The 14,001-nt window shown below is 40.0% G+C and overlaps 1 protein-coding gene across 1 annotated transcript in view; it reads right to left on the reverse strand.

The window, feature by feature from the left end:
- Decr1 (2,4-dienoyl-CoA reductase 1) overlaps nt 1–13,783 on the reverse strand; it is a 43,245-nt gene extending 29,462 nt beyond the window's left edge. Inside the window, exon 1 of the mRNA XM_047555692.1 lies at nt 13,628–13,783. Coding sequence (XP_047411648.1) covers nt 13,628–13,696 — 69 coding nt within the window. The 5' untranslated portion in view covers nt 13,697–13,783. The remainder of the gene's footprint in view (nt 1–13,627) is intronic.
- Nucleotides 13,784–14,001: the final 218 nt, after the last annotated feature.

Genomic DNA, 14,001 nt, shown 5'->3' on the forward strand with positions numbered 1-14,001 from the left:
AAAGGAAAAAGTCAAATTCTTGAGTCTGGCATTCAAACCACAGCACAATATTGCCTTGGCCTAGCTTCCACCTCATGGACTTACTAACTCCTCAGCATTCCCAAAACTTGTCAAGCACTTTCATCTTCTAACCTTTGTTCCTGCTCTCTTTAACCTGAATATCCACTGTCTTTCTCAACCTAGCAGAATCAGCTTCCAAACCAAGCAAAAATGTCAACACCTTCCTCGAAACTTTTAGAAGTGCCTCCTCAATTAAATATGGTCAATGAACCTCTCCCTCCACTAGACTCTTGACTTCCACTGCACTCAGGAAGGCAGAACATACTTTATTCCTCACTGTCACAGGGTGTCTGGCTCCAATTAGGCATTCAACAAATGCTTGTTTTATTGGATGTAACACTGGTTGGCCAGGCTCCAATTCCATTCAAAAATGCACAGAAGCAGACATGTAGTCTTAACACAAATATACAAGTCCAGCTCTTTGCCACTTATTTTAAAAAATCAGAAGTCATTTCCAATGACCACAAATTACAGCATCTTAACTGTAAGTTTATACCAAGAAAATCAGAATCTATTTGAGTATTAATAAGTCAACTACAAATAGGAAAAAGGACTTTAAAAAAGTAGCCCACACAAAGAACATACATATGATCATATTTATAAGTGAATAAGCTTGTGTAAACAAAGGGAGATATCAGTTTTCTCTTACCAGACTGATTTAAATTCAAAATTTCATAATACAGAACAAGACGAACAGAAAAGTCACTCACTTTATTGACATGAACTGTAGTAAGTTTGGAGATCAACTTGAATACATTTGTCAAAATATTAAATATATAAAATTATATTAAATATAAATATACTTTTATTCAATAGCTCCACATTTAGGAATTTACTCAATAGATAGACTCATATGGGAGAGGTAGGAAAAGAAGCTCGGTTCAAAAATATATACTAAGTGCCTGGGTGGGGGTAAAGGGAAGTAGAGCACTTGCCTAACACACAAGACTCAATTTAATCCCAGCAAAGCAAAAAAAAAAAAGATAAAAATAAAATTTAAAAAATTTTATTTATAAGAAAAGAATAAAATACTAACAAATTTAATAAAAGAAATGCAAAAATTCAATATTTGTTAACTGAAACCTATAAAACATCATTTTAAAAAAATTAAAGAAGACCTAAATAAATGAAAAGATATCCTATGTTTATGTACTAGAAAACTTCATTTTGTGTAGAGGTTAATACTACCCGAGATGATCCACCGATTCAATGATATCCCTATCAAAATCCCAAATGGGCTTCTGCAAAGGTTGACTAAATTACCTAAAATTGATATGTAATGCAACAGAATCAAAATAGCCAATGAGGTTCATTAAAGTATGGCTCTATTATCTACTAAAAAGAGAACTTATATGCTGAATATAAACATTGTTATATTATTGATTCAGTCATTCCATAAACATTTGGTGAATACCAATAATGTGAGACATTATGTGTTAAGTGAAAAACTCAAGACAGAGAAATATATATCATATGCTCCCATTTGGGTGTTTTTTAAAAAAATGAGAGTATCTTTGTACATATGTTGATATATACACAAAATTTGTTGGAAAAACCCATAAGATACTATTCATTGTAGTAACTTCTTGGGAGAAGTTCTTACTGTATGGACAACTATATATTCTTTGGTATAGCTTGAATGTTCCATATGTTCATTAATTAATGTCATTAAAAACAGTTAACACAAAACTGAATCACATATATGAGCACACAATACAGGAAGGGTATAAAGAAAAACAAAGTTATAGGAAGAAGAAAAGTGGCATAGGATCAGTTTCAATAAGGACATATGCCTTACTTGAAGTGTAAGTACTCTATATTCAATACTTGAATGTGAGCTTTATAATAGACAATGAACTAATTCCATTTCTTTTGGGGGAGGGGGTTTGAAGTATCTGTCAGTTTGGAACAAATATTTTTAAGTCAAATTTATTGACTCAAATTCCCATCCTAAGAACTTTACAAACTTGGCCTTAGCTGTAATATAAAAATGTCAGGTTGGTAAACACTGGCCAACCATAATTTTCAAAGGATGCATCTGAAAAATGCTCACTTTTGTACTACCAAAGCACCTCATGTATTCCCTGCACATACTAAGCCTTCTATAGCTACATCCCACTTTATCTTGTCCAGTTGCTAGAAGCTACTGTCAGTGCCACAAAAGTATTTTTTCAATGCCCAGACCACTGCTTCCTCAGCATGGTGCACGAAGTTCTTGGCTGGAGTATCCGGAAATACAAAAGGCAGCTAGGTAGGATGCCCTCTACTGGATGTTCCAGGGCAGAAAAGGATAGTCCCACAGAATTAAGAATGGTCTGACCCTAAATGCCAGTAGCAAAGGTTAAAGAACTAAAGTACCCAAACTCTACCACATCCACAGCTCACCACAGGCCATGTTAAGCTGGTGCTCTGTGTCTGTGTAGATTGCTTGAGCATGTCTACCCAATCTTTAACCTAAAGCGGCACACTGCATAGAGGCCACTGGTGTCTGAGCTACTGCAGAGCACAGACGTCATTCCCACAGCAACTTGAAGGTAAGGCTGAGCAAATATAAAATGCATCACTGGACTCCATGGCTAGGCTGAACCATGCAACTGCCAGTAGCAAGACAGAAATTACATTTTTGAATAATGATACATCTTATAGCAGGGAACATGAGTCCTTGAAAAAGCAGAAGCTCTGTGCTACAGAGTGTACTCCCCATTTTTATCACAATTCTTATCTATCTGCAGTTAGATAGAGACCAAACAGATGTTTCCCAATACTATACAATGGAAAGAGATGAAATCAGAGAGTAAATTAGGGGGCAACTTGAAACATTCACCTGGGATCTTCACTCCTGTCTGCCTTTCATTTGAGTCATCTCTTACTGATCCCCTATTCCATAGCCAAAACTAATGTGACTCATTTTTTTTTTTTTTTTTTTTTAACCAAAAATCAGAATCCCTGCTCTCCCAAAGGGTTCCTTTTGATTTGGGAGCTTGCTATTGTGAAAAAGCACTAGAGATAAACATGACATTATGGTTAGGTATACAAGCAAGCTTTATGGCATATGCTATGCCTCAGGCCCTGTTTTAGGCAATGGCAATATAGCAGTGAATGAAACAGAGACAATGGTCGCTCCTTAGCGATATTATATTTGGGAGGACACGGGATGAACAAATTAAGTGAAACATATAGTATATTAAATGTTGATCTGTACTGCAGGGAAAAATTAGGCATGGAAAAGAGGCAGAGCATTGCTACTTTAAATAGGGTGGTCAGCAAAGGCCTCACTGATGTGACATTTGAGCAAAGGCCTGAAGGAGGTAGGGGATGAGTCACTCAATTTCAGGCAAAGGGAAGAATATATAGCAAAGGCCCTTAGGAAGAAGCCTAGTGTTTGGAAGAAGGGCAGGAGGTCATCAAGACTGGAGTAGGAGAGAGGGAGTCAGGGGGAGGAGAAGACAACAATGAGGCAAATGGATCACACAGGTTGAGTCAGTCACTAAGCAGACTTTCACTTTTGTTCTGAGCTGACCTTAAAGTCTGAAAAATTTTGAGCAGAGGATTAACATGATCTGCCTTAAGTTTTCAGAGACATTTTCTGGCTGCTATGTTGAGAATGGAAGGTAGGGAACAAGGTTAGAGGCAGGGAGACTAAGCCATTTGTACAGCAGATCAGGCAAGACATGACGATGGCCTACGCCAGGATGTTAATCATTAGAAATGGCAAATAAAATTACTTGCAAATATGAAGGTCCAAGAAAATGAGGATGTGATCATTATCACTACACCTAACATTGCCTGGTTCAAATCTTTCTTCTTACTTTAAGTTCAACCTCTTTATACTTTGACCTAGTTTGTCTAAAAATGGATAAATAAGTGGTCTATTTGTTCACTGAAAAGGTCAAGGCCATTCAATTGACATAACTTTTTCCACCTGTCTCAACTTTACCTCAATACCTCTGCTACTTCTGCATTGTCTTCATGTTCTAGAAAGATTAAGATTTAACTGAGCTAGGAAGAAGAATGGAGACCCATCAGACAGGAGGCATTAATTAGGTGAGAGATATTGGAGCATTAAAAATAGAGACAACACACTACCTTGTATTCTATCAGATCATAATGGATTGAAGTTAGAAATAAATGAAAGAGTAAAAAAAAGAAACTACTCCAACACCTGGAGATTAAACAATATGCTACTATATGATGAATGGATAACAGAAGATATTAGGAAGGAAATTAAAAAATTCTTAGAGGTAAACGAGAACAAAGAAAAATCATATCAAAATCTCTGGAACACTATGAAAGCAGTACTTAGAGGAAGATTTATTTCATGGAGCGCATTTAATAAAAGAAGTAAAACAAAACAAATAAACGACCTAACACTACAGCTCAAAGCCCTAGAAAAAGAAGCACAGACCAATACCAAAAGTAGTAGAAGACAGGAAATAGTTAAACTCAGAGCTGAAATCAACAAAATTGAAACAAAAGAAACAATACAAAAAATTGACAAAATAAATAGTTGGTTCTTCGAAAAAATAAACAAAATTGATAAACCTTTAGCTACACTAACAAAGAGAAGAAGAGAGAAAACCCAAATCACTAAAATTCGAAATGAACAAAGAAATATTACAACAGACACGATTGAAATACAAAACATAATTAGAAGCTATTTTGAAAATCTATACTCCAACAAAATAGAAAATTTTGAAGACATCAACAGGTTTCTAGAGACATATGAATTGCCTAAACTGAACGAGGAGGACATACACAATTTAAATAGAACAATTTCAAGTAATGAAATAGAAGAAGTCATCAAAAGCCTACCAACAAAGAAAAGTCCAGGACCAGATGGGTTCTCAGCCGAGTTCTACAAAACCTTTAAAGAAGAGCTCATTCCAATACTTCTCAAAGTATTCCATAAAATAGAAGAGGAGGGAACCCTCCCAAACTCATTCTATGAAGCCAATATTACCCTGATACCTAAACCAGACAGAGACACATCGAGGAAAGAAAATTTCAGACCAATATCCTTAATGAACATCGACGCAAAAATTCTCAACAAAATTTTAGCAAATTGCATACAAAAACACATTTAAAAGATAGTGCACCATGATCAAGTGGGTTTCATCCCAGGGATGCAAGGTTGGTTCAACATCAGGAAATCAATAAATGTAATTCACCATATCAATAGACTTAAAGTCAAGAATCACATGATTATTTCAATAGATGCAGAAAAAGCATTTGATAAAATACAGCACCCCTTCATGCTCAAAACACTAGAAAAAATAGGGATAGTGGGAACATTCCTTAACATTGTAAAGGCCATCTATGCTAAGCCCATGGCTAATATCATTCTAATTGGTGAAAAACTGAAAGCATTCCCCCTAAAAACTGGAACAAGGCAGGGATGCCCTCTTTCACCACTTCTTTTCAATATCGTCCTTGAAATTCTAGCCAGAGCAATTAGACAGACCAAGGAAATTAAAGGGATACGAATAGGAAAAGAAGAACTCAAAGTATCCCTATTTGCTGATGATATGATTACATACTTAGAGGAACCAGGAAATTCCACCAGAAAACTTTTAGAACTCATAAGTGAATTCAGTAAAGTAGCGGGATATAAGATCAATGCACATAAATCTAATGCATTTTTATACGTAAGTGATGAATCTTCAGAAAGAGAAATTAGAAAAACTACCCCATTCACAATAGCTTCGAAAAAAATAAAATACTTGGGAATCAATCTCACAAAAGAGGTGAAAGACCTCTACAATGAGAACTACAGAACACTAAAGAAAGAAATTCAAGAAAACCTTAGAAGATGAAAGATCTCCCATGTTCTTGGATAGGAAGAATTAATATTGTCAAAATGGCCATACTACCAAAAGTGCTATACAGATTCAATGCAATTCCAATTAAAATCCCAATGATGTACCTTACAGAAATAGAGCAAGAAATTATGAAATTCATCTGGAAGAATAAAAAACCCAGAATAGCTAAAGCAATCCTTGGCAGAAAGAGTGAAGCAGGGGGTATCGCAATACCAGATCTTCAACTCTACTACAAAGCAATAGTAACAAAAACGGCATGGTATTGGTAACAAAATAGAAAGGTGGATCAATGGTACAGAATAGAGGACACGGACACAAACCCAAATAAATACAATTTTCTCATACTAGACAAAGGGGCCAAAAATATGCAATGGAGAAAAGATAGCCTCTTCAACAAATGGTGCTGGGAAAACTGGAAATCCATATGCAACAGAATAAAACTAAACCCATATCTCTCACCATGCACAAAACTAAACTCAAAATGGATTAAGGACCTCGGAATCAGACCAGAGACCTTGCATCTTATAGAAGAAAAAGTAAGTCCAGAGCTTCAACATGTCGGCTTAGGACCAGACTTCCTCAACAGGACTCCCATAGCACAAGAAATAAAAGCAAGAATCAATAACTGGGATAGATTCAAACTAAAAAGCTTTCTCTCAGCAAAGGAAACTATCAGCAATGCGAAGAAAGAGCCTACAGAGTGGGAGAAAATCTTTGCCAATCATACTTCAGATAGAGCACTAATCTCCACAATCTATAAAGAACTAAAAAACTCTACACCAAGAATGCAAATAACCCAATCGACAAATGGGCTAAGGAAATGAATAGACACTTCACAGAAGATCTACAAGCAATCAACACACATATGGAAAAATGTTCAACATCTCTAGTAATAAGAGAAATGCAAATCAAAACCACCTTAAGATTCCATCTCACCCCTATTATAATGGCGGTTATCAAGAACACAAACAACAACAGATGTTGGCGACGATGTGGGGAGAAAGGTACACTCATACATTGCTGGTGGGGCTGCAAATTAGTGCAGCCACTGGAAAGCAGTGTGGAGATTCCTTAGAAAACTTGGAATGGAACCACCATTTGACCCAGCTATCCCACTCCTTGGCCTATACCCAAAAGACTTAAAATCAGCATATTACAGAGATACAGCCACATCAATGTTCATAGCTGCTCAGTTGACAATAGCCAGATTGTGGAACCAACCTAGATGTCCTTCAATTGATGAATGGATAAAGAAACTGTGGTATATATACACAATGGAATATTACTCAGCCATAAAGAATGATAAAATTATGGCATTTGCAAGCAAATGGATGAAATTGGAGAACATCATGCTAAGTGAGATAAGCCAATCTCAAAAAACCAAAGGACGAATGATATCACTAATAAGTGGATGATGACACATAATGGGGGGTGAGAGGGGTTAGTGTTAGGGTTAGAGTTAGGGTTAGGGAGGGGCGCAAGAATGGAGGAAGGAAGGGCTGTATAGAGGGAAAAGAGGGGTGGGAGGGGTGAGGGGGAAGGGAAAAAATAACAGAATGAATCAAACAACATTACCCTATGTAAATTTATGATTATACAAATGGTATGCCTTTACTCCATGTACAAACAGAGAAACAACATGTACCCCATTTGTTTACAATAAAAGAAAAAACAATAGAGACAACACATTCCACACATTGAACCTATAAATTAGCTTGCACCCAAATACTAACTGGCTAGAAGTAATAAGAGAAGAGCCCAGGATGGCAATGTAACTAAAATGACTGTATTGACATGAGAGGACCCACATTGGAGGACTGAGGATAGAGTTCTAGACTAGAAACGCTGAAACTGGGCTCTTTGCCACACCTACTATAAGAATGAAGAGCACTCTCAGCAATCCGCCTGCAGAATCACTCCGAAGAGACACATATTAACTGTCAAGAGTCCTAGAAGAACCCTCCAGAGGGACATCAATACAGAACTCAATCTCCTTGGAAAGAAAAGAGGCACCATGTTGACAAATGATGGAGAAACAAAAAGGAACTGGCTACTGTTCACACTGTCTGTAGCCACATACAGAACATGATCCAGGGGGAGATTCTGGGCACGACAAGATGAGGCCTGTGTATGCTTATTTCTCCATCAGCACTGTTATTCAGTGCTTGGGTAAAAAAATAGTCAGAGGGTTCGGATAAGGACAGGTAGTACCTATTCAGTTAACAAGCCCAGAAAGAAGAGTTAATCCTTGAAGGAAATGACACTGGACTTGTTTCACATTCAGCTGCTTTGATTCAGCAAACAGTTAAAAACAAGGATATCGATATCAAGAAGTTCTGATCTGTATCTATGTTCCCAAAAAGTTCAGCAGACTGATGAATAAGATCTAAGAGTCATCCTGTTTCTGTATGAGGTTCTGGGTTAAGAGACCAACTAGTGATATTTTAACGATTCAGTAAAAGACCACTACTCTAAGGAAGGACAGAAGGCAGGCAGGCAGGCAGGCAGGCAGGCAGGCCCTAAGCCAGTTTTGAAACACAGAAAAAAACAGAGTTCCTCATTCTAGCACTTGTGAAAGCTTACAGATCTGTCACTGCTTTTAGGACTCAGTATCTTTCCTCTCTATCCACTGCCTGATTGCAAAGGCCCATATCTCACACCATTCACAAACACTGAGGGCCTACTCAATGTCATTTTTTTTTTTTTTTTTTTTTTTTTTTTTTGGTACTGGGGATTGAACTTGACCACTGAGCCACAATCCCAGCCCTATTTTGTATTTTATTTAGAGACAGGGTCTCACTGAGTTGTTTAGCACCTCACTTTTGTTGAGGCTGGCTTTGAACTCTTGACCCTCCTGCCTCAGCCTCCCAATCCCCTGGGATTAGAGGCATGTGCCACTGCGCCCAGCTTGGTGTCATCTTTTAACCAGTCTCCTGCCTCCAGTCTCTGCTCACCCCAACCCACCCACAATGCTGATCTCCAGGGAACTCAAAATGTGACCACATTAGTTCTCTTCTTAGTATTCTCCAATGGCTCTCAAGAGTTGCATAAAGTGCAGATTCCTCAGCTTCACAGAGCATGCTAAATTGTCAGGACCTAGCTCTTGCCCTTCTCCCATGCCTCATCTTATTTGAAATTTATACTCAGGGGGGAAAGTGCTCAGGGTTCCACCAGTTTCCTACCTCCCTATCTGTCATGAATCACTCCCCACCATCACTCCCACTTCATCATTCAAACCCAGAGTTCTGTCGCCCTCTCTGACACTACCAGACAGAATATATAAGCCGGCAGGAGTCCCAGCGCCTGCTGACATTTCAAGATTCACATCACTCCTCTCCTCCGCACAACTCCCCCTTGAATGCCCCCTTGAATAGTGGCATGGTTCTTAGCTCAGGAACCAAAGACAGAAATCTGGACTTCATCATATACCACACATTTGAACCATCATTCCAGATCATTTTAGTCCTTAGTAGCTTTAACACTGCCCCTAGTTCAGGCCCTCTCATCACTTTTGTTTTGACTTCTGGTCTCCCTCTCTCAAGTTCCACCCAATGAAATCATCTTCCTGCTTACAACTGTGATGGCATCATATCACCTTCTCAGCCCCTTCCAATCTTCCATCTTTATCCCCAGCTCCTGCCTTCAACCATTCAACATATCTCCTAAACATCCCTCCACTTCAAGTCTCCCCATAGCCAGTGCCATTCCTCAGCTGAGGACAGACAATCACTCAGGTTTGACTATCTGCCTCCACTCTAATCCCCAATTCCATGGCTTCGGAACAAAACTCTGATACATTCATGTGGCTAGCAGGCTGCTGTCTCTCACAGCCTGTTTCTGTATAAGGTTCTGGGTTATGAGAACAACTAGTGATATTTTAACGACCACTCTTCTGATAACCTCTAATTTGGGGCCTTCACACAGCCCACTGTCTGACATAGAACTTTCTCACACCTCTCCCACTGGCTGACTCCTCCTCATTCTTCATGACTCAGCTTAAATATGCACCCAAAACAATGCTCCCATAAAACTAGACACTCTCCAATGCTGGGTGACAGAGGGATAGGAAATGCTTCCTCCAAGGTCTGGTATTTCCCTTACCCCCACCTTTTTTTTTTTTTTTTCAGCACTGGGGACTGAACCAAGGGCCTCACACATGCTAGACAAATGCTGTATCATTGAGCTACATCCCCAACCCTTTTTAAAATCTGATTTTGAGACAGGGTCTCACTAAATTATTGCAGCTTGCCTGGAACTAGTGATACTCCCGACAGCCTCCCAGGTCACTGGGATTACAGATGTAGGTAAACCACCACATCTGGTTTTCATGTCTCTCTTTCACAGGTAGTTCAGATATGTGGCTCCAGTCTCCTTTCTGCCTCCTTAGATATCCTATCCCTGTAGAGATGGTTTATCTGACTGGCAAATTCTGAGAGAATCACTGGGCATGAGAGCTATCCGCCCTCTTGGGAGCCAGCTGCCCTCAGAGAGCTAGTTTTGCCCTCCTCCTGAGTGGGAAGTCCAGTCAACAGTTAAGGTCCAGAAGGAACTCAAAACAAGCCCTAAAAAAAGCAATACTAAGGATTTAATCTTTACTCTTGTCTTTCAGATGGTTTAAAAAAAAACAAAAAAGAGATTACTTATTTTGTATCACCTCCAAAATCAACATCTACCCCAACATGCACCATATTATATCATGATGTCATTACACTGTAAGTTTTTTGCATGCAACAATCAGTGATTCTTCTCACTCCTATCTCTCTGGTACAGTGCCTAGCACACAGTAAATGCTCAATTTGCCACATAAATAAGGGAAGCCACAATACCCTGGCCCCCAGAAGCCTGACCAGTCTCACTTTTGCCCTCATATGTCACAAATTCCACAATACCCATACACTTGAATTTTAAAAAATAGGTCACACTCCAAAAAAGAATGCATGCTGTTCTTCTGTGTGTGTATGTTGTGTGATACTAAGGATTGAACCCAGAGCCTCACACATGCTGGACAAGTGCTCTATCACTGAGCTACATCCTGAGCTTGATTACCTCTGAGGCCCTGTATTCTATTCCTGATTCAGTTCTAGGCTTCCCTCTAGGAAGCCTTCACTGCCTCTTCTAAAGAGACAGTTTCATGCCTGTATACATCAGAGTACAGGCTTTCAGTTTATAGATGTCTAGTGGTGACTCACTAGACTTTCATTTTTCAGACATTTTAAAAATATGTACCATGTAAAGAGTTTACTCCAAACAGATGTAATAGAGCTTATGTTCTAGAATGTTAGGTTGGAATGGTAGTGTGTGTCCGTTATTAATGAACCTACAAAGAATGGTAAAGCTTTAAAAAGTTTCATAAAGTAAACTTAACCTTACCACGAGGCAAATTCTGATATTGCCTACTTTATTCCAATTTACATTTTAATATATTTTGTGCTACTACATTGATTTCAAGGCCCAACAAGAGCTACTATTTGTAGCTTCAAAATATGAATGTGGCCTATAATCCCAGAGGCTCAGGAGGGGGAGGCAGGAGGATCACAAATTCAAAGCCAGCCTCAGCAACTTAGTGAGGTCCTAAACAACTTACTGAGACCCTCTCTCAAAATAAAACATAAAAAGGGCTGGGGATGTGGCTCAGTGGATAAGTGCCCTGAGTTTACCCCTGGTACCAAAAAGAAAAAGGATTAAAAAAAAAAAAATGAATGAAAGTATTTCCCCATTGAAGGTAAAATTGTCTTTTCAATCAAAGACCACCAAAGAATACACAAAACTTAGTAGAAATGTAAATTTAGCATTTCCTGATAAATTGAATGATCAAATGTCTTCTTCAGGGGAACCAAGAGCAACTGAAAACAGGATTCATATTTTTTTAATTACTTCATCCCCAGGACATAGCACAGGGTCATTTACTGTTCTCAAAAAATGTTTATGGTACTGAATTTCAGCCCACTAGCTAAAGGCACAATTTAATATACCATTTCACAAATAGGTCTTATGACACAGGAAACATTTCTCTTGGTTATAGTAACAAAATATTCAAATTAGGGGTTTTAATTTTAACTACTTGTATTTGCCCTCTAAAACATGATGTTCCTGGAACAATCTCCCACTTCACAGATGTGAAGACTTTTCTTCTACTAGGAATTAAAACTCCAACCTCCATGTGCCAATGAGGGAAAACCACATTAACAGGGGGCTCTCTGGCCTCAAAACCTCAAACCTCGAAACTTCCAGTTCTCTTAAGCAATTTAGCAAATAAATCACAATTAATTTTTAAATGAGTTCATTTTTTTATTCTCAAACTGGGTTGTCTACTTGTTTCAGAGGAACTGGGATATGTTCTAACTGACATTACAATACTAATGATCTGTGTTCAAAAAAATAAAACAAAAACTGAACCTTTTCTACCTCAGACTGTTGTAGATTTCAAATGAGGCAGTTCTTGGTGGGGTAAGAAAATAGTTTTGGTTTTGGGGTTTTTTTTCCCCCCACAATAGTCTATAACTTTATTTTTACAGGAAGAGGAAACAGTATCAACAAAATCTTCCCTAGTCCTGAACAAATCTCATTTTAAAAGTTCTCTGACTTGAGAGAATCACCATACCCATTCCTGTGTTCGTAACTGGCACCAATGTTGCCCATATTCTTCTAAAGAGAACACTATGGCTATCCACTCTTTCAAACTGATGTTTTAAGAAAGGTTTTTTAACAGTTGACAGATAAACTTTTCTACATCATGAGATGCACCTCTCCCATATTTAACGCTGGAAAGGGGTCTATATACAGTTTAGCTTTTGATTTTTTTTGTTTTTTTCATTTTTATGTGAATTTGCTTTGTGAAAATTCACTGTACAATGTGGGTCCATTTCTGTCACATTCACTAAAACGGACTGAGAGGCGGAAAAGAAAAGGGACACCCTCTGTTCAGAGATGCCTGCTCCAGGAACTGTATCACAGAACCAATCCAAGAAAACAAACTGCCGATTCTATAAGTTTTCTTTTTTCTTAGCAACTATCTACAGAACTGCCAGCTATGATCTTAAGACCACCTTTAGCCTGCCAGCTGCTAAAAGTAGGCAAGGTGCCAATGAACTTTCTTCCAAAATAGCTATTTCTCTGTCCTAATAAAACCTCTTGGTTCTCTGCACATACCAGCTACCCAGTCTGCGCATGTGGATTGCAATCCAAATAAAAGTCCCTTGACTGGAGATTCGTCTCTGTATTTTTAACTTTTGAAGGGCTGTATGAATGACTCACTGAGTTAATTAACACATTAAGGTATCTTAGCAGAGTTCTTGCCTAGCATGAGCCGGGGTCTGGGTTCATTTCAGAACGAGGGGAGCGGGTAATGAAGACTTCTGACGTGAAAACACGAGCGCTCCCTCGGGGGACCATTCCCGACACGGCCGTCTCACCAGAGGAGGAGCTGTGACGTATCCTTTCCTACCTCTTTCTGCCTATTTACACACGACTTCGAAACTTGCAGGAATCGCGGAAACCGAAGACCGCGGGCCTCCCTATCCACCTACGCTCACCGGCCTTCTTATGTGAAAGGGGACTGTGACCCGCGCCCGGCTCCTCGCTGTGCTCGCGGCTGGGCCCGGGCAGCTGCGCGTCCACGCTCCTCGCGCAGCCCTGCGCCTGGGGCTCCGGGTCCCCGCTCCGCGCGTCCCGCCGCCTCCCCCAGGAAGGCTCCAGCAGGGCGCTCGCGGGGAGCAGCCGGCCCCTCAGCCCCTCCGGCGCCGCCTTACCCGCCGAGGGCCGAGGCCACAAGGCAGCTGAGACACCCGAGCAAAAAACACGCGGCCCAGTAACGCCATGTCACCGCTGGCACTGCGGCCGGAAGGCCCCAGTGCTTTCGGGCGGGCCCGGCAGTACCGAGTTCCGGGGGCCGGGCCGGGGCGCTGGCGGCTTCGTGAGTGCGGGCAGCCAGCCCGGGTCCGCCGCGGACGCGATCTCGCGGCCTCTCGGACACTTTTACCCCTTGCCTAGACCCAGAACGTTTTTTAGAGCGGGCATAGAGGTTCTGGTGCTCCAAGTGTGGGTGGACGGACACCGGCGCCAAACGAGGGTTTGCAAAATTGCAGAAACGCGCTACATACACCCGTTGCCCACCCAGTGCCAA

Source organism: Sciurus carolinensis, chromosome 1, assembly GCF_902686445.1.
Source record: "Sciurus carolinensis chromosome 1, mSciCar1.2, whole genome shotgun sequence".
In the NCBI taxonomy this organism is placed as follows: domain Eukaryota; kingdom Metazoa; phylum Chordata; class Mammalia; order Rodentia; family Sciuridae; genus Sciurus; species Sciurus carolinensis.